This window comes from Ornithodoros turicata, chromosome 6 (genome assembly GCF_037126465.1).
Source record: "Ornithodoros turicata isolate Travis chromosome 6, ASM3712646v1, whole genome shotgun sequence".
NCBI classification, from domain to species: domain Eukaryota; kingdom Metazoa; phylum Arthropoda; class Arachnida; order Ixodida; family Argasidae; genus Ornithodoros; species Ornithodoros turicata.
The window spans coordinates 73,849,070-73,868,519 of NC_088206.1; the positions used below are offsets into that span (position 1 = coordinate 73,849,070).

At 45.2% G+C, this 19,450-nt stretch overlaps 4 protein-coding genes across 6 annotated transcripts; 3 read left to right on the forward strand and 1 right to left on the reverse strand.

Annotated features, from left to right (window-relative positions):
- The first annotated feature begins 682 nt into the window (after window positions 1-682).
- Window positions 683-4,151, forward strand: LOC135397374 (enolase-phosphatase E1-like). 2 transcript variants are annotated; one of them, XM_064628937.1, is made up of 6 exons: window positions 683-909; window positions 1,042-1,143; window positions 1,645-1,862; window positions 2,143-2,275; window positions 3,802-3,928; window positions 3,994-4,151. In XM_064628937.1, the coding sequence occupies exons 1-6, from the start codon at window positions 844-846 to the stop codon at window positions 4,113-4,115; spliced, it is 768 nt and encodes a 255-aa protein (XP_064485007.1). In that variant the 5' UTR covers window positions 683-843; the 3' UTR covers window positions 4,116-4,151. The 2 variants fall into 2 exon arrangements, with proteins under 2 accessions (XP_064485007.1, XP_064485008.1); XM_064628938.1 differs by having other exon boundaries at window positions 684-823.
- A 1,134-nt stretch (window positions 4,152-5,285) lies between these two features.
- Window positions 5,286-6,038, reverse strand: LOC135398340 (large ribosomal subunit protein uL11m-like). The gene has a single exon (XM_064629756.1). It carries the CDS (start codon window positions 5,943-5,945, stop codon window positions 5,352-5,354), a length of 594 nt encoding a protein of 197 aa, XP_064485826.1. The 5' UTR covers window positions 5,946-6,038; the 3' UTR covers window positions 5,286-5,351.
- Window positions 6,039-8,229: 2,191 nt separating this feature from the next.
- Window positions 8,230-9,462, forward strand: LOC135398729 (uncharacterized). The gene is made up of 4 exons (XM_064630113.1): window positions 8,230-8,316; window positions 8,368-8,548; window positions 9,076-9,241; window positions 9,294-9,462. The coding sequence occupies exons 1-4, from the start codon at window positions 8,230-8,232 to the stop codon at window positions 9,460-9,462; spliced, it is 603 nt and encodes a 200-aa protein (XP_064486183.1).
- Window positions 9,463-12,362: 2,900 nt separating this feature from the next.
- Window positions 12,363-18,508, forward strand: LOC135397377 (REST corepressor 3-like). Of its 2 annotated transcripts, XM_064628940.1 has the most exons (15): window positions 12,363-12,649; window positions 12,724-12,765; window positions 13,106-13,168; window positions 14,093-14,167; window positions 14,235-14,287; window positions 15,231-15,392; window positions 15,457-15,578; window positions 15,803-15,866; window positions 16,279-16,388; window positions 16,760-16,976; window positions 17,232-17,309; window positions 17,393-17,450; window positions 17,513-17,688; window positions 18,080-18,252; window positions 18,324-18,508. In XM_064628940.1, the coding sequence occupies exons 1-15, from the start codon at window positions 12,538-12,540 to the stop codon at window positions 18,412-18,414; spliced, it is 1,596 nt and encodes a 531-aa protein (XP_064485010.1). In that variant the 5' UTR covers window positions 12,363-12,537; the 3' UTR covers window positions 18,415-18,508. The 2 variants fall into 2 exon arrangements, with proteins under 2 accessions (XP_064485010.1, XP_064485011.1); XM_064628941.1 differs by lacking the exon at window positions 12,724-12,765.
- Window positions 18,509-19,450: the final 942 nt, after the last annotated feature.

The following is a 19,450-nucleotide window of genomic DNA, read 5'->3' on the forward strand; positions in this document are numbered from 1 at the left end:
TTTCACTGTTTATCTAAAAATTCTGCATCGGTCCCACTCGTTTGCACTAGGAATTGATCATTGCCATAAACTTATTTTTCACTGCTTTTTGCTCTCACTGTGCACTCTGTTATCAAGGCAAAGAGAAAGTTTAGTATTTTGAGTACATTATATCCGATAACCGAAGGGTTTCGTGCGTGGCGCAGCAAGGAAAAATCGTCTGCTGCGTTCGCTGCACAATCGATTTTCGGCAACTTTTGTGGTGGTACAGATGGATAAGTGACAAGGAATGAATCAGAAAACATGAAACTGCAAGAGGATGCGGTACAAGAATGGACCGATACAAATGAATGACCCTATACAAAGGCCATCCGGGGCATTGGGGTGTCGTCTGCAACATTGCACGCGCCGCATCTACAAAGTGAGCTAAAAACACGTAAGAGAAACACGGAGCAAGAATGCAGGACAACTGCTTCGAAAGCAAAGAGCACTGCAAGCAAAAACTGCGTACGATAGAAAGTAGCTGTTCTGGAGCTGGAACTGCAACTGCAACAGATATACGGACAGACACAAACGCAAGATGACGGAAACAATGTTCGAATGTTTCCAAAATTTTGTTTGAAATTTATACAATTTGTTTGCGAATAAATAAATAAGAATAATAACCAGAAAAAGTATTTAAGCAAAACCTTGTGCGAACTGCATAGGCCACCACGCCATGGACAACAAGAGCAGTGTGAAGGTGTGAAGCGTGTATTTTAAAGTGAAACTAACTTGAGATAAAACCATTGGATCCGACTTGTGATTTCGGTACAAAAACTTTCCTGGTGCCGCTACCCAAATAGTAAGTCGTGCTTTGAAGAAATGGATGACGTTAGAGCCGTCGTATTGGATATCGAAGGCACCGTTCTATCTATCAGTTTTGTTAGAGTAAGTACTTGGCACCGCAAAACCGTTTGAGCAAAACAGACAAAGGACGTGACACCATTGTTTGCTCTCTTCAAACCCCCAAAAAGTGTTCCTACTTTGCTCGAACGAACAAGTTTTCCCAAAATATTTCAGGATACCCTATTCCCATATGCCAAGGAAAACCTTGGAAAATACCTGAAAGATCACTGGAACGAACCCGAGCTTATGAAAGTAGTTGATGAGCTTCGTGTCCAGGTAAGGTTAATTTGGCCATTATTGTCTTTGATACAAGGTAGCGACATATAAGGGTTTCTCTTAAATCTGCTGTTTGCAGAAGACATTGCCACAACACCTGTTCATTTCCAAGGGATGAGAAACTAAGGCACGAATCGCGAACATGACAAACAATAGCGGACGAATTGTGGTCTCCTCGGCCAATTCTCATTGAATAGCAGACGACTGTCTGTGTTGTCTGCCATGGTTATTTATACACTTTATGCGATAAATTGAAATTTCGGATTGGTTTGAAATAAACGGGGATTTTGTAAACCATCAAGTATCCTCTTCAGGGGCGTCGGAGGTCCCTCAAGACAGGAGATCTGGTCGTGTTGTGTGAACTATCTCAAACTATGGGCTCTAGCTGTTGGAGCATGGCAAAAGTGACAACCTTCCAACACCCCTTATCTTCTTTCTGCATTTAACCTTATAGATTGCAAAGTACGTACTCGATGCTGTAACAATGTACCATCTTCTCAGGCAGAGAACGATCTCAAGAGCGGCCAGTACAACAGTGTACCGAACATTCCTCCGGCAGCACAAGGAGATGGGTCCTTGGACAAATCAGATCTTCTGTTGAAGAGCGTGGAGGCTAATGTCTTGTGGCAAATGGATCACGATCGTAAGACGGCAGCGCTCAAGACACTTCAAGGCCTCATCTGGTTGCAGGGCTATTGCGACACACGACTTGTCGCGCCGTGAGTATACACACAGCCAGTTGCTACACTACACACCATGAGAAATACAGCAAAACAAAGTACCTTGTGTACTTCCCCTGTTGTCTAGGATTTAATTCCCATTCACTATGAATGTTTTCCCCATTGGCTATGAATGTTTTCATTCATGGAGCTGTATCCAGTTGGGACAGCATTGAGTAGTGGAAGCAAAATGAAAAAAAAAAAAAAGACAATTTTTTAAAATATGTCGTCGTAGGCAGAAAGAATGTCTAGGCTTGACAAGTGGAGGATCCATTTATAGATTGTACGAAGATGTGGTTCCTGCCCTGGAGAAGTGGAAGATTGAAGGAAAACGTATCTTCATCTATTCCTCAGGGAGCATCCAGGCACAGCAACTCCTCTTCTCACACACTACGCGTGGCAATGTTTGTAATGTATGTCAACTCCGTTCTTCTCGTGTCGTAACTATGAGACTATTTGTACCATAAACGACAGATTGTTTCTCTGCCTCCGTCAATGTCTGTTTACCCTTTCAGGGTTCATACTGGCATAAAGCACCGTCCTCTTTGTCTTTTAGCTCTTAAAGATTTTTTTAAGATCCTGGAGGGACCTCATTATGTAACGTTATCTCGTTTTTCCAGCGAGGGAATTGCGGCATACCCTCAATATCCATCGTCTGCTCTTGTCACGTATTCTGTCGAATAACAGTCAAACTACGCCACTATTTCGCGTTTGCCGTGGTCAATGGTCCAGGAGGAATAAAATAACGCTTTTGTTTTGAAATCGACTGGAACGGATGTGACCATCCTTTTAAAAAGATAAGAATTTGATGGTGTCTCTTGTGGGACTTTGCCAGGCGGCCCATAGGAATACATTTTGTGCTAGTAGTCCTTGTCAGTGAGGTCCCTTCTGGCTTTTACTGGCCAGAATCAAAGCAGAAAAAGAGACTTTGTATCATAGTGTTGGCAGTTAAAGGGGCACTAAACCGCTATAAGAGCAATGATGTTTCAGTAGGAATATGTTCATTTAACTCTGAAACATCTTTTCTTAAATTATGGAGGTCAACAACGACATAGCGCAGTAATTACAAAATGCGTTGCACACTATTTCTTGAACAGGCTCCACCCCTCCAAGTTCTCACAACAATAGGAGTGACGTCATTTTGACGTTTCGTGCGGGCCATCACCTATGTTGCTGCATTTTTGAATTAGTATTTTTCTTTTCTTTTTTCAGAGCACATTCATTTGAGACTGCATTGACGAGGGATGTCCTTCTGTTATTTGTGCATCTTTTCCGGTTGCCTTAACGAACAGAAATGAGATTACTTTACAAGCCGCACTTATTCTTTGAAGTGAAACCCGGGGATGAGTGTGCCCCATTTGCCGAGTGGCGTTTGCTTGACGCATTAGACGAAGGGGACAGTTGAGCTGATTTCGCTCTTTGATCCACTTTTTAAATAGTGAAAGCACTTGAGCTACACAATGTCTTCCACATATATTTAGGTAGAGGAAAACTTCTGCTTTCACTCGGTGCAGTTTTTTAGACAAAATACGACCATCAGTTTAGTGCCCCTTTAATGCGGTATTTGTTTCTGGGCAACTTAGTATTTACGATATAATTTTTGCCCTCATTTAACTCAGAATTTTTCTGCGCACATATCAAATGTGCCGCAAAACAAATTATCCGTTATCTGCACGTAGCTAAAAATGAAGAGCAAGCACGTAAATTCTGGGCCTCAATTTTGTTTCTTTGTTTTCATTGCGTAGACATTCCTTCTGGAAAGGGTGGTGCTAGGCGGAAGGTGACGTTGGCTCTGCTTCGTATAATTAACTTATTATGTACGGAACTGCTTTATACCTGCTTTTTATAAATCATGACTGCCCTAACTGAGGGCCAAAATCTGCCAGAAATCCTGAAACGTCTCAAAATGAATCGCTCGCTTTTTTCATTTTCATTCTAGCTTTTAGACGGCTATTTTGACATTGTCACTTCTGGCAACAAAATGCAGCCAGCGAGCTACACAAACATAAGTGAATCCATCGGACTTCCTTCATCGAGGATATTGTTCCTTACAGATGTGGTAGCCGGTAATAGCCAAGTTATCTCTTATCCTTTTTTAGAAGCCTGTTCTAACCAGTCCTTTGTCCCGCAGAGGCCCAAGCAGCACGGGCTGCAGGAATGCAGTCGAGACTGGTGGTTAGGCCGGGGAATTCCCCCCTGACAGATGACGAGAAGATCACGTACCAATATGTTTCCTCTTTCAGCGAGCTATGATGTTCCGTGTCACAATAAAAGTTGGCAACCTTGTGAGCACCGCTATTTGATTCTTACTTAGCGTGACGCAACGTCAGTAGAGCCCCTAACTTTCCGCGAAATTACGCGGAATTGGCGGTGTCTCGTGGAACCTGCTGTTTCCCTCAGAATCGTCCATTTTTCGCGGGATATTGGATATCTTACGGAATTATGTAAGGATTTCAATCGATCTGCGGCATTTTGGTGAGTTAAACCCGATCAGCCGCGACTGCAATGCCTGACACTTACTGCTGGCCCTTAGACGTCTCAACGTGCTGCAATGAAAAGAAATTTAATGACAGCAACACCCGGAGAGGGATTGATAGAGTTGACGTGTATTTTCTTTGCGCTCTGAAAAGCTACGAAAGGATGGAAAAACACGCAGTACGATGCTTTGCCCATATAGGCTAGACCATATTTAGCCCATATCAGCCCTTATTTGCTTGTTTTCCTTTGCACCATTATCTTTGGTGCAGAAAGGAATTTCAGCTCAGGTGCAAGGAGAGTATCAACGAGCATGGTAGAAGAGGAAGGATAATTAAACGGAATAATGTAATTTTTTTCTGCCACCCATACATTTAGAATTACAGCAGTCAGAGTTTTTTTTGGAGGGGGGAGAGTGCAGGTTAGAAGGGGATTTTGCTATTGCCTGCAGCACTACAGCAACATTTGGACAAAAGCTTTACTCAAGATGTCCCCAAAAGAACTGCCATCTCTAACCTGCCACCTCAAACGGCCCCAGGAAGTCAGAACCACCTTGAACCTTCGTTGAATCGAGTTTGGGCTCGTGACTTCACGAAATGTGCTTTATTTGCCTCGAAATAAGATATTCAAACCATACTGGACCATCGAACTCCACTACATGGTATGCAACAGAAACACTGGGGGCTGGTTTGCACCTGAACCATTTTGCAAACTGGTAACCGCTTCAGATTTAGTTCGGTTCAGTTCCGCAGAGCTTCGTTCAGCAAATAACTAACGTTTCTAGCAGTTTTCGGTTCCGGTTCAGCTCCGGTTCCGAACCCTGGTCACAACTTCCCCCCAGCTCTGAAATGGATAACTCCTGAAGAGAGAAATTTTTTAACCTTCGCAGTTCGTCCAATGATTTTGTCTGCCTTCAGGAAAGTAGGGGATCTTCAGGATTCCAAGAAATGCAGGGTGTGAAAATGTATTTATTTTTAACTATACACTCAATTGCTCAACATCGACAGTAGTTCATTACGCAACTGTCCGCAGTAACTTCGCCTGCCGTTTCTCCTCCAGTTGCGCCAACTGTTGTTCGACCACAAGTTGTCTCTCTTCCCGGAATTTGCTGTACTCTTCGGCATTCAAATGCTTCACTACCTTGATGCCGCACAAATTGGCGTACTTCATGACTATTTTGCAGATGTCTTGTATCGGCACGCAATCGTAAATGGAATCCTGACTTTTTATTTTCGCTATCTCGTAAAGATGTTTAACAGAAATCATTCCCGCTGTCTCTTGGTTATGGTGTGTCGCTCCACGAGTTATGCCGGCCGCTTGCATAACGTAATAAGGGATCGGAGGATTGAGCATGTCCAGCACGTAACTACGGTCAGGGTTGATTGAGATCTTGCAAGGGATCGGAATGCCTTCCTTGATGTCCTTTGTCCTTTCATTGAAGTCCTTGCAAAAGTGGGCGATGTTGATACCGCGCTGACCTAACTGGGGTCCCAGTGGAGGACCGGGCATTGCCATGCCTGCCCGTACGTGAAGTTTTAAGGGAGTTGTATGCATCACCTTCTCGGCGACTTTTTTCACGGCTTTTAGCCGCTTGATGCTTTTGGACATCGTCAGAGTGTCAAAATCACGCTCGCAACGAAGATTCACTTTCGAGGTTATGAGCGAAACGAAATCAATGATGATGATGGGTGTTCAAGTGCGGCTCCAGTGTTTACAGACTGACAAAGCGAAAAGCAGCTATAAACTCGATGAAAAAAATTGCTATCTCGGGGGTTTTTACATTATGTATAAACTCGAGTTTGAGGCAGCACAAGGAAGGAAAAGAGGCGCTCGAACGGCAAGACGCGTGGTTCAGATCCCGCCGCTGTATTATTGCTTTTTCGACGACAGCCATATTTCAAGGAAAAGAGGCACGTGACTCAAACGCAGATCGACACACGTGTTTGCTGTTGTTGCTGGTGGAGAGCGAATCCCGTTCTCATCAAGTCACACTCACCAACATAGGCGCCGACAGCGGGGGGGCTTGGGGGTCTGAGCCTCCCCGGAACTTTCCCAGGGGGGGCCAGGCCCCCTTCGGGGGGTCTGCCCAGCTGACACTCAAGATGAAAGTTTCGAGGGATATCCTAAGAATCGCGCGTTTGTGATCATGATAATCCTGTAAAAATCTGCCTCACAACACGGAATTCCAGACACCCTGCCTGACCTCTGTGCATGAAAGGGGGGGACTCACCAACTTATGCTCTTTTCGTGGGGTGGTGACAGTTCCTGACTCGTGTGGAACGTAAATACGTTTATGCGTGAATTCTAGCTTCTACTTTCGGTTTTACCGTCGGGCAGCCTGCTGCAAAACTCTTTGATGAACTCTCGTGATAATTTTCTGCAGTTGTCGTTTTCATTATCGGGGTGGTGCAATTTCGAAAGACCATTCTAAGTGTGGATGTTCAGAAAAAGCGGAACGTTTCTTTCTTCTTGTCAACCGTCCCCTTCTGGGAAATATCCCGTAGCGTCCCTTCTCAGAAAGGGTCTCCCGTTGTCCGTCCCTGTCTGTCGAAGATGGATTTTTCCCGATGGCTGCCGCTTGTTTGCGTGCATCGTAGTACTGTTTTCATTCCAAACGGTCCCGCGTTCGTCAATTCGTATTTTACGGGAAGGAATGCGGCCGTCAAGTACGGAAAAAGAGAGGACGTCACTCAGACTTTAATGAACGATTTCTAATTGTCGTTGCTGATATTTGGCATAAGCATTCGATTACACGGGGAATTTGGTCAATATGTTTACCCTTAAAGAACCGTCCTGCTGACTTTATCAGCAACTCACTTTCATGTCCCGACAAAACGCCATTGCCAGCGCGCTACCTTTTGCCAAGTACAAACGGCCAACGAGAGAGGACCTCCCAAGTGGACAGCGGGGCCTTTTCTTCTGGCCAAGTTATAAAAGGGGCTCTTTCCCGTCTTTCTCTGACAGAACGGATAACGTCCTTTAAGGGTGAGTACGTGACATTTCTCTCCCATTAGAAATGGTGTAACGAAGTAGCGACGCAACATTTGACATTGACATTTGAAAGAGCTAGGGGACACAAGTATTTGCGCGCCGGAAATCCTTCGCTGTGTTCAGCAGTCAACGTATTGCCTAGTATGGCATATGAAGATGCACGTCTGGAATGAACGGCATGGTAGGAAAATGTGTGTGAGGTTTCTGAGGGCAGGCTTAGTTTCTTATATACCTTTCGTAACCTGCAACTTGATATCTTACAAATACTTTTAAAAGACGGTATCTGGCAGGATGTCCGCGGGGGAGAGTGTGCCACGTACCAAGAAGATATCGCGCGGGAAAGCGAGAGCACCCGAACGACATACGTCACGGTTGATAGTTTAATTCAAAATATGTTCATTCGTGCGCATGAATTATGTACCTGTCAGAACGAGCCTGAAATGCACTCTGTAGTTCTGACAGGGACCAATTTTTACGCGAATGCATTTAGTCCCCAGAAAGACTAAAATTTTCCTTCGTGTGTATTTTCACCTGAGCGGATATTTTCAAATTTCTCTCACACTCTTAAAAAAAAAAGAGTGCACTTTAACTCCCATTTATTGCCACATAGATAATTCCCTTTTGGAGAGTACAATTACTCTCAAAAAAGGAGTCTCTTCATTCCCTTTAGGGAGTGGGGTTACGCTCTAACCCCCTACTGAAGAGTAATATTACTCTCCGGCAGGGTGTTACTCCCTTGAGGGAGTGTGGAGGCTCCTTTGTTGAGAGTAATAATATTGTACTCTCCAAAAGGGAATTATATATGTGGCAAGAACACTTTTTTAAGAGTGCATTTTTGGAGGTGCGCGATCAAAAAAGAGCATGCGTTGTTCCCTCTTTTATGGAATTATAGAAAACGACGATGGGCATCGGAAATTGGACCATCTTTCTGTGTTTTGGTTGCTTGGCGTCCGCCGCTTCCCTGGATACGGAAGACAACTTCAGTCAGGTATACGGTCGAGTCCAAATTGCTCAATCTCAGTTGACACGATGATTACAGTTTCGTCAGTTGATGCCCGTCGTTAGTCGAATGCTTCGGCCCACAATCCGTTCGGCGCTGGAATCGGCTAGACGTTACGTCAACTACAACGTCATGGGCGTCACAGCGGTCATCGTGAGCACGCTAGCTGCAGCTCTGTACTGGTTCCCCGGAGCATTCAGCTATGTCGGTATCTATGCTGGTAAGCCATCACCTATGCTTGGCAACACTCGCCAAAATTACTTTTCACACGAGGGAATTCGTCCGGGCGCAATCTGGTACACCAGAGTTGGTGGCTTTCACAGCTCAAGGGGGGAAAAACTAATGTTAGTGATGTGTTCTCGTAGAGCCTGGCCGAGGACCCTCGGTGTCCCTGTCGTTCACCGCTTGGGGTCAGACGCGGGTCTCCCTCAATATCAGCCTGGCACCCGGGGTCCTCGCACGAGAAACATCACGTCAACTGCACGGTGAATCATTTTAAACATATTTTGTCGCGAAGCCTGAAAAAAAATAAAAGGAAATAAATAAATCGCGTGTGTCATATCACGCAGCAGGGTGTTCAAAGAGGTCCTTTCTCGACCTACTCCATTTTAGTCCCGCAGGAGTCAAAACTGAGTTATCGGAGTGGGTTGTGTTCGTTGTGTCCAAGGTAGACATCTCCATCTCGACCGACATCCAAATTATTTGCCAGAAGCGAGGAATATTGCTAGACACGAATTTTCGCCATAGGTGGTGATAACAGCACGGACGTCATATCAAGATTCGACTCCATATTACGTCGCTACAACATCGATTCTGACGCCTGCATGAAGGTGGCGCTCTGCTCCGTTGGACGAATCAGCGGGGATATGTTCGAACGGCGTAGTCCCATCCAGGTGTTTGACACCATGCTTAGGTACTCACGGGGTATGCTAGTCAAACACTACTACATGTTTGCTTTTTTCCAGTTTGACGTACATGGATGAGGTCCTACTGAACCAGGGCCTCCGGCGAGCGAGACAAGTCGGTGAACAAGGCGGTGATTGTGACGCTTCATTCAACAAGGGAGGCAAATGTCCTTTCAACGCAGCCGCGTGGAAAGTCCTACTCACCACCATCAATAAATCCTTCCTTTGACAAATCACTCGCTTCACTTGATCGACACAAGACGAAATTCAGTTTCCACTGTGACGCCTCTTGCCCTCCACTCTTATGTGGGGTCTCGTGACACAATCTGCCCTAAGGAGGTTATATCTGCCCACATAATTAAAAAAAATTTCATGGGTCGATTCGCTATAGGTGCGTATCGTATTCAATTCGCTAAAGAGGCGCATTCAGACAGATAAGCAGAGGAGGATTGTGGGATCAGGTGCATCGTGTGCTACTGCCAGTCAGGTTGAAAAAAAAAAAAAAAAAAAAAAAACACGGCGATATTCGGTCTCGGGGGAAGTTACAGTTACTACGCGAATAAATCAGCTAAGTTACGAGTACAGTTGCTCTCTCCATAAATAGTAACTTGGTTACTTTACAGTTACCTTCCAAAGTGGAAAAAAGGACTTCAGTTCGAAAACTTTTATTATAAATTATTGACTAGCGCAATGTCAACTACTTGTGCAGATTAAGACTTGAACAACAGCTACTGCTCCAAGTCTGTCCCGCATTATTTCAATGCTGATCAACTGGGCACTAGACGGGCTTCTTCCATAGAGCACATAGGAGCGTTGACCACGCGACTGTTTTAATTCGAGTCATCCGAGTAATGGTTCCGTTTTACATTGAAGCATTACCAAAATCAACTTTCCTAGTTAGAGTGTCAGCGTTGTATGTCTGTGCGAGGGAGCATATCGTGGCCTCGAGTGCAGTGCAAACGCTTTTGTTTCTGAATGGCTGCGCCTTTTTTATACGTCCCAATTCAATTTAGAGCTACGGGCAGTTGCGTGAGCCACGAACAACAGGCGGCAACTAGTAGAAAAAGGAAATACAAAACCAATCCGAAAGTATCGCGAAAAAGTTACGATTCTGAAAGCAACTAGTTACAGCTGAAAGTTACTCTATCTTTGTCTCGCGACGTAAACCCACGAATTCTAAAAAGTAGAAAGCTAGTAGACAAGTAGTAAAGTTTCATAGGAAGAATAATTAGAGTCAGGTCCGTAGCGATGCGCCCTCGCTAGAGAAGGCGCCGTACGGCAGGGCCTGGCAGGTTGTTTGTACCACTGATCTCCATAGAGATGTACAGAATGAATTTACGATCTCAGCAGTGCGAATGAGCGTTTTCTTTTCTTTGTTTCCAGAGCTTCTGCTGGCTGTGAGAGATAACCTGTCCCGGGCGCAAACTCGCCTCGCGACGGCTCTGGTTTGAGTTACTCCTAACTATGGCCGGAGCAGCAGGACTTGCAGCCACATAGCGGAGCTCATTCTGAAGTAGACGCTTCGGCCAACATGTTTTCCCGCAACTCATTCTGTGCCGCGTTTTCCGTTCACCAAGTATAGCCCAACTTTGTATAGACCCCACGTTTTCGACAATTTTGGACTTTTTCACGTTCGGCGCGGCAGAACACCGGAAATGAACTCGATGTGCATCCTTGTAAACGGTGGCGATCGTCTTTCCGGTTTCGACTCCACTCCATACGCTTGTGTCGTATCCACGCGGTTGTAATGAGAGGTACTTGCAGGCGAGGGCTGATCCGAGCGAATTTGGAAATTTCATTGCAGCAGACGAAGAACACATACGCGTCGTATCCTATCGGCTCTCCAGCGTGGTGTCTCCCCATTGGTCCCCACTTCTGTCGTCCCCATACTGCGCCATCTAGTGAAGACGGAGTTAGCCCTCTCCGGCGCCTCAAGGTCACGCGCTTGCGCATTGGCCGTAGCGAAAAAGGTCCATAGATTGGAATAAATACGCGGTTCAAGCCTCTTTGGTATCGTCCCCTTCGCAGTCAATTTGCGTAGCTTATTTATTCTGCCGTTTAGTAAAGTACAAGTACTGAAAAATGTACTTAGTTGTACTTGAGCACTTATACTTCAAGTACTTTCCACCATTTGCCTTGATATGCCTCAATATAGGCTGTTCGTTCGCGTGGCTGCCGGACCTCAACCTGTAATTTCGTTTTGGCATTTGGACCATTTCAGAAACGCAAAAGTAATTTCGATGAAATGAAAACGCTTTGAGGTTTTATTTATTCAAAAGAACAAGGTCATGTGTAACGTGCATGCAGCGATCGAAGGAAAGCCCAAGGGTGAATCACGGTCACAATCTCTTCGCGGCGATCAAGAATGGACATATGGACATTAATGTTATCGGTCTCACGTGTAATCCTGCTGTGGTGCAAGGAAACTGTAAAGCCTGAAAAACGCATTCGATTTTTCGATTCCGACACGTTTTTTGAAAGCACATTTTATTATGCGCAGCCTATACTCATACCGCTCGTACCATCATGTATCGAAAAACGATAAAGAGAGGGAAATCCACACAAGCAGAAACGTTCAGATTGTCCACATGTGTTTTGAACTATGTGAGGAACAGCAACTAGTAATATTAATTAGCACAATCATGAAATCTAGTCAAAGTATACGACGCGCATGAATACAATGATAAAGTGGACGTCGGCTACTGGTGCAAAATGTAAGTATCCGTCGAGGTGCTCTCAGCCGTAGCGTTTGTTGTCAACTTCCATTTATTGATTTTGTAATTGATGCTTATTTGTCATAAAGAAATGTAGAATCTGACGTAACGTGCGGGTATTAGTCAATAGATTCCGAATTTAGGGTTTTGCGCTGTCTTTTCGAAGATATTACTGGACATTAACCCGCGCTGTCTTTGTTTAGGTGAGTATCCTCAGCGGCTCCGTACTTTTTATCAAAATTCGCAAAAATTTTGAGTTCAAGTGTAATAAATGACAAGGACGAATATTTTTTGTGAGTTAACAACATTCAGACTGTCACTCACCAAACAAAATTTTGTATTTGCGAAGAAACGAAAGATGTACTTGGAGCTACATCTTCGTGCGCACAAAGACCTCCGTGCGGAGGTTACTTGCAGTTACTATTTTCTTCTTCTGAACAGCACTTTGGCGAGTGTCTCCCGAAGTGTTAGATGTGAAGTTGTAGATCCTTGGACCAACTCGTCTTCATCGTATAATCTATGCGTCAAAGATAGAGCTTTAAAAAGGCCTATCGTTTTCCTCTCATCGCTCAAGTGTTAAGAAAAGCGAAATGGTCCTTGCTGATCGCAACGACGACTCGAGGATTGGCCGGAGATCCCACACTTCGAGTCCGAACGGGCATTTGACCGACGAAGGGAGCGCTACTGATGACTCCGAACAAGGTAAAAACAGTCGGAAATTAAGTTGTGTAAGGCAGAGGTTTAACATCTTTTTGCAATGTACGTTGCCTTTATAGCCGATTCCCTAAAAATGTCTGCAAAAGAAAACGTTGCTCAATGTAAGCTTGAATTTCTGATTAATTAGATTTTAGCCAATATATGGCTCGATTAGGCAAGACTTTATTTCTCGTAGCACACCAATAACGCTACTGAGATAGGTTTTCGGCTGCCCCTTCTGTTTCGATAGAAGTCATCTTGAGACGAGAACTCCCAGGAATTGAAAGTTTCTGATACAGCTTTGCAGGTAGTTAGATGCCCTATAATAAGACAGCAGTAGGTCTAGACAGACTACTTCAGTGTCTTTTTGTCATACTGTAACAATTCGGCAGATAAGCAGCTTAGAAAGGTTAAACTTGAACACATATATTGGTTTAACACGAAGGTACGCTATTTTTACAGACCATGGGATGAGAGTTGGAGATGACTACCAAGCATCCGTCCCGGAGATAATCTCGGCTACTGGTACGACGAAAAAAAGTTTTTTTTTTCTTTTCATTTTAGTGTCAACGAGAAATCTCACCACTAATATCATTTAATCGTTACCGAGCAACCTTGACATCAAACCGACCAGTAGAGCCCTGCGTGGATGAGATTTTTGGCATCCGCAACCAACCCGCACCCGCGCACACGTTATCCGCATACCACATACACAAACTTATCACCATACACAACCTTTTACATCCGCATCCGATCCGCTGAGCAGAACGCATCATCCGCATCCGATCCGCAAAATCCGCACATTTCGAAGGACGCGTAAAGACCGCCGGAAGCATATGTTGGTATAATTTCGGATTCCTCCATGCTGTCACGGAAGGACTCGCAACGGCAAGCAAAGGTAAACACTTCAACAAATGCGATATGCAGAGACTTCTGGAACGCGTGGAACGCTACCTCGTCGGTGCTCGCGCGGTTCGAGACGCCAGAATGCCTTCTCTCCTGTCTTGGCCGTGCGTGGTCAAAGGTGAACATGAGCATGCGCTCGCTGTTGGCGCGCAATACAAATAAATTGCTGGTGGAAAAATTACAGCACGCGGTATATCCGCATCCGATCCACTACCGATCCGCACACTGCAGAAAGTGCTAAATTTTCATTCGAATCCGCAAGTATCTTGCGAATGTCCGCAGATGCTGCAGGGCTCTACCGACCAGCAGTGATTTAGCCAGAATGGAAAGCATGGGAAGAGGTGGTGGTGGTGGTGGTGGGGGGGGGGGGGGGGCAGTTTTATGTAACGTTGCCGATATGTGTTTGGAGCTAAGAAACTAAAGGCCCCTAAGTGAGGGCACACAGGAAAGCTAGGGCAGTGCAGGGCGTTCTGCATGACTACACCAACATTAACACTATATGTGCTGGGACGCTCCGCAATGTTCCATTAATTAATCTTCCAGAAGCCTGCCCAGACTTTGCTCCAGAACGAGCGCTCCTAGTGTGGTCGCCGTGCTCCGAGATTCCGGATGGAAGGCGTAAGTCTTGGCTCCGTGCGGAAGAATTGTTTCGCAACTGTTTCTCTAGATGACACGTTCTTTGCAGTGAACGAGTACATAACGTTGGCAAAGGAGAAGTACGGCTACAATGCAGAGCAGGTAATGCGGATCATTCAAGAGGGTTTGGAAGCACCTGGGGCATTAAGTGACCCTCCCCAATACTGAACAACTCTTGAGCACGTTTATTTCAACATGTATAAGAGAGCATTGACAACCAGCCCTCTCGTGATCGATTCATTGATGACGGATGGTCGCCACTGTATTGTACGCCACGAAAAGCTGCACGTTACACAGACTCATTTTTCTTTCGATGCTCAGGTACTCGCCAACAATTTGCAAATTCTACTTCACTTAGTGACTCGATTTTGACGCAACTTATTATTAACTTACACTCGCCTCTTTAGAGAATTTCCTTCCTCACGAGAAAAATAGAAATGCAAAAAAAAAAAAAAAAGGGCTTAATTCCTTCGCAGCAATCCATACGTAAAGCCCCTAGCTCTCTGCGGTGGAAAATTTCCGCGAAGCTGGATTTACAGATCTGCGGGTAAGAGAAAACGAGCAAAAAAAGAGAAGAAAATAAAGTGCAGCATTCTCCCAAGATCCCGCTTTTCCAGCCTCTTTTCAGTGCACAAAGCAAACTAGACTCAACTCTGTCTCTCCGTTTAAGTGAGTGCTAACTATGAGTGGTAACGAGTGATCGGGTTTAACCCGCGAAAATGTCAGTTGAGATCCTCGCATAATTCTGTAAGATATCGAATATTCCGCAAACAACGGAAGATTCTGAGGGAAACGGCAGGTTCCACGAGACACGGCCAATTCAGCGAAATTTGATGGAAAGCTAGGGGGCTCTGTCCGAATAACCTGGTAGAAACGGTCCTGTCTGTCGTTTGCTCAAACAAGTCCAAAGAACGCGGCTCGATGATGCAGACATGGGCGATTGAGGGGGACATTCGCAACTAGAACATTAACATGGACTACATGAGCGTGGATTATACACGGTAGTTGACTACATGATAGTTGACTGAACAATCTCATCCTGCAGGCACTGGGTATGCTATTCTGGCACAAGTATGACCTGGAGAAGGCGGTTGCAGATCTGGCAAACTTCACTCCGTTTCCGGATGAATGGACGGTCGAGGATAAAGTTCTCTTTGAACAGGCGTTCCAGTTCCACGGCAAGAACTTCCACAAGATCAGGCAGATGGTAAGGGGTCATTTTCAAACGTCTCGACGATAAATTGTCCGCAGTTGACACAGTTTTTTCGTAGCTTCCGGACAAGACCATTCCGAGCCTGGTCAAGTACTACTACTCGTGGAAGAAAACACGTACACGGACAAGTCTCATGGATCGGCAGGCGCGCAAGCTGGCTGTGGCGCGTGATGAAGAGAGGTACAATTGGTCTAAAAGCTGTTGGCCAATGACAGTTTCTATTCCTGTCTTCCGAAAATGTACCCCGACCAGCACGACATCTTGACCCTAGATATCTGGGAATACTGGTCCAATATCGGGCCAAGGTGGTGTGCTACTTGGGATAAGTCTCGCCTTCTGAAAGGCAACGTACAGTGGCAATAATTGGCCGTATAATAATGATTGGAGTGACCATCTCTTTGCAGCGATGGCGGCTCGGAACAGGCGTCGGAAAACGAGAGTGACATGGACGCCGACAACGGCGAGATTGTGAGTTTACGCTCCGATGTTTGGCCAGATAACTATTTTTCTATTTCATCTGTGCCCACCACGAGATCCCGGAAAGTTTTACATTGTATACGTTCTTCAGTGGTCGGTGAACGAGTTTTACGTTTACCCGCACGATTTACCGCCCCATCTTCAGCGCGTTACATCAATTTTTTTTTGCAAATACCCTCGTGACCTTCGACCTTGCCACAAAAAAAACGAGGGAAACACATTATTTCCAACACAGGTACACGCGTATGTCTTTCACCGTAGGTTAAGCATTAAAAAATGATGTTCCGTCGATTAATTTTTGTATTCAACCTGTATGATCTTATCCAGACTACTACTGGCAGCACCATCTGCTTTTCCCAACTCTCTTTGTACGTGTCTCTAACATATTGAAATCCCCTGGCAGAAGGAAGAGAGTGTCGGAAAGGGCAGCTGTGGCAACTGCAGCGCTTCCTCCGTTCACCTGTATGCATCGAGCAAAGGAAATCTCTGCAATGCCTGCTACCAATATTGGAAGTAAGTTATTCCATCATCCAAATCACATTGCTGAGTGTTTAGTACTCCCACCTGATTGGGTTGCGACACTTCATTTCAAGTTACGTACGATAAATGTAAAATGTAAAAATTATTTGCATTCACGCAAACCTGCATTGAAAGTTTTATAGCAAAGGGTGGAAATAGATGTAGCGTAGAAAATGGAAACTGATACGGCTTTGACGTCATCAGTAGTGATTGCGAAGCATCTACGATGACGTCACAAACGTTTGTAATTGCCTTTTTGCCGTCACTGACACCCAGAAGGAACTGTGCTCTGGTCAATCACTATTGGATCGCTTGATGAGGTTAATGTCAATATCTGACAGTGAATTGAATGTGTGTTTTGGCAGACGCACAGGCCTTCTGAAAGGGTGTGCAAGCAGCGGATCCCTGCGGAAGCACGAGTCACGCCATCATCCTGGCGGAGGGGGAAGGGCGAAGCGTAAACCACCCCGGGGGATGTTTCTTCAGTACGACGACCTGGTTGCCATGGCGACGGGGCCACCGGGTCAGGGGGATGCCATTTTACGTGCCATGGACTCCGAGGTGATCTCACTCAAGCGACAGGTAGGAAAGTGATTAGAAGCATTGTTACCTGCCTATATAGTAGTTGCCCTATAGTTCGGACTAGCAATGACTGGTAGACATTTTTCGGTGCGTTGCTTTTCTTTGCAAAATTTTAAATATTTTGAGTCTTCATTTTAGTTGATCGAGTGTTCTAGGAAAAATTCAGTCGGGCGGTACGAAATTTGTACAGTTGTGCGCCCAAAAGTTTCTCCTTGGTTTATTGATTGTTTTTCGTTATCTATTATGCATTATCAGGTGCAAAATAACAAGCAGATAATCAGCCAGCTAAAGCACAAGACGTCACTAGGCATTGAGAATCTGCGACCACCAGAGGTCAGTCGTGTCCAAGTGCAATTCCTGTGTGGTTTTGGCGTCGTCTGCAACCTCTTTTTTGTTCTCTCCTTTTGCGGTTGCAGGGGAACACGAGAGTCAACTCAAAGTGGAGCAATGACGAGCTCCTCATTGCAGTTCAAGGTAGGTTTATCTGCTAAAAAAAGAAACAAACAACAAAATGAAGATTTGTTTTGCCAACCCAGGTATCCGCAAATATGGTCGAGATTTCAAGGCAATCGCCGAAGTGATCGGCAACAAGACGGAGGCGCACATACGGAGTTTTTTCGTAAACTACCGTAGACGTTACAACTTGGACGCCGTTCTGCAAGAATTTGAAGCCGAGCATGGCATCACTTCGTCTGACGAGAAGGAAGAGAAGGTGACTCTAATAAATATATAGGCATCAGAATAGAGACAAGTGTGAGTTTGGAGGGAGGCAGATATTTCGTGGGACCTTAATTTTAGAGGTTTTATTTAGCGATGTCACTTCCTTCACGGGACGTTATTTTGCGGAAAAATAGTGCTTTCAAAATTCGCGAAAATTACTACTTACGCAGTATTCTTTTGTTTTGTAATGGGCTCACATGAAACTAGGCATGAGTCGTAGTTTTTATTGCGGCAGAATCATGACAGTGTTGGGGTAGTTTGTAAAGATGCATGACCGCAGAGCTGCTACGAGAGAAACAATGAGACGATTGCTGTTTGTGCGAGAAGAGAGCTGCAACTCTGCACTCATGGTTCGTTGTGACAATTTGCGTTCTTTCGAGCAGCCTGAAGCCCCAAAAGACGGAAACAACAGTGCAGGGGGGAGCAGCTGTGGGAGTCGACCCACCTCACCCGCTGCGGGATCTGCCAACGGTTCGGCAGGCAACCCACCGCCATTGCTCAGACCGACGGGATCTCTTCATCGCAAGCCCACGCCACCACCCCTTCAGCAGACAAGGTCGGTTTGTACTCTCTGTCTCGTGAATGCCTTTGTGACCGACATTGGTCTAAATAGTGCTGTACGTGCAGAGCTGGTACATGGTCCATACTTCAGCAGCCTCCTCCGTTGATTCGTCCGTCAGCAAGCGCAACCACGGTGCTTCATGGGCAAGCCCTCTAGACCTTTCACCCTCTCCTTCCTTTGAGTGTCTATTTTGAGGTCAGAGGCGACATATCCGGGTGAAGACAATTAAAAGAAAGTGGTGGGTGGTGAAGCCTGTGAGAACTTCTGTTGGGGGCTCTGCTTCAGATGCACATTGGTCATGTTCACACGTAGCTCATTAACTCGAGAATATCCTCCTTTTTTAAGAACTATGTCGCGCTCGTGTGTTGGAGAAAAAAAATAGGCCCATCGTGGAAAGACAAGTTGCATTGCAGATGTACATAGACTAGTTCACCACGAATCACTGGGGTAGATGAGATCTTGTGGCAAATGATATATAGAGAGGTTCACTTTGAGGTTTAACTGTGCTTTCCAAGATGGTTCCTATCTCAAATGTTCCACGCTTACTTTTCAAAGTATTCCACATTTGTAAGAATTACTCTCTCCTAAGTTATTTTAATGAGCCAAATTACTTACTACAGAATTAATTACATTTGAGTTGCGCAGTCCAAGTGCGTTCTGATGCACATGGTCTGATGCAGATCCTTTACTGAGGTATGCAGCATTAGTGCCGAGGGAAGGTGCACCTTGTTGAATGCGAATTAGCTGAGAGAAAAACCATCTCACGGCAACACTGGTTGACCTCACGTACCATCAGTGATATCTTATCTAGTGTAACGGCAGAGTGTTCGCACTCTACAATAATTATTCTACGGAGACAATGACCGTTCCCAGGATTTTTTCTGGGGGGGGGGCGGCAAAGAGCCAATAAAATGCGAGTAGTTATGTCGACATCCAACTATAAATCTTGACTAGACGCGAGACAAGGGCACGCAATTTCCCGCAGGGGATCTTGGAGCTCCACCTTAAATGCCCTTGATGAAGACTGGATATTGTTTCCCTCTGTTACTTTTGGATTTTTTTACTTCTTGGACGTTACTTCTATGTTGTACAAGATAAGAAACATTTTGTCCCAGTACTACATCTTAGTCAGCTTAGACATGCAAGTACTAGCTGCAGCTGCAGAAAAACAGGAATGCACAATCCTTTGGTC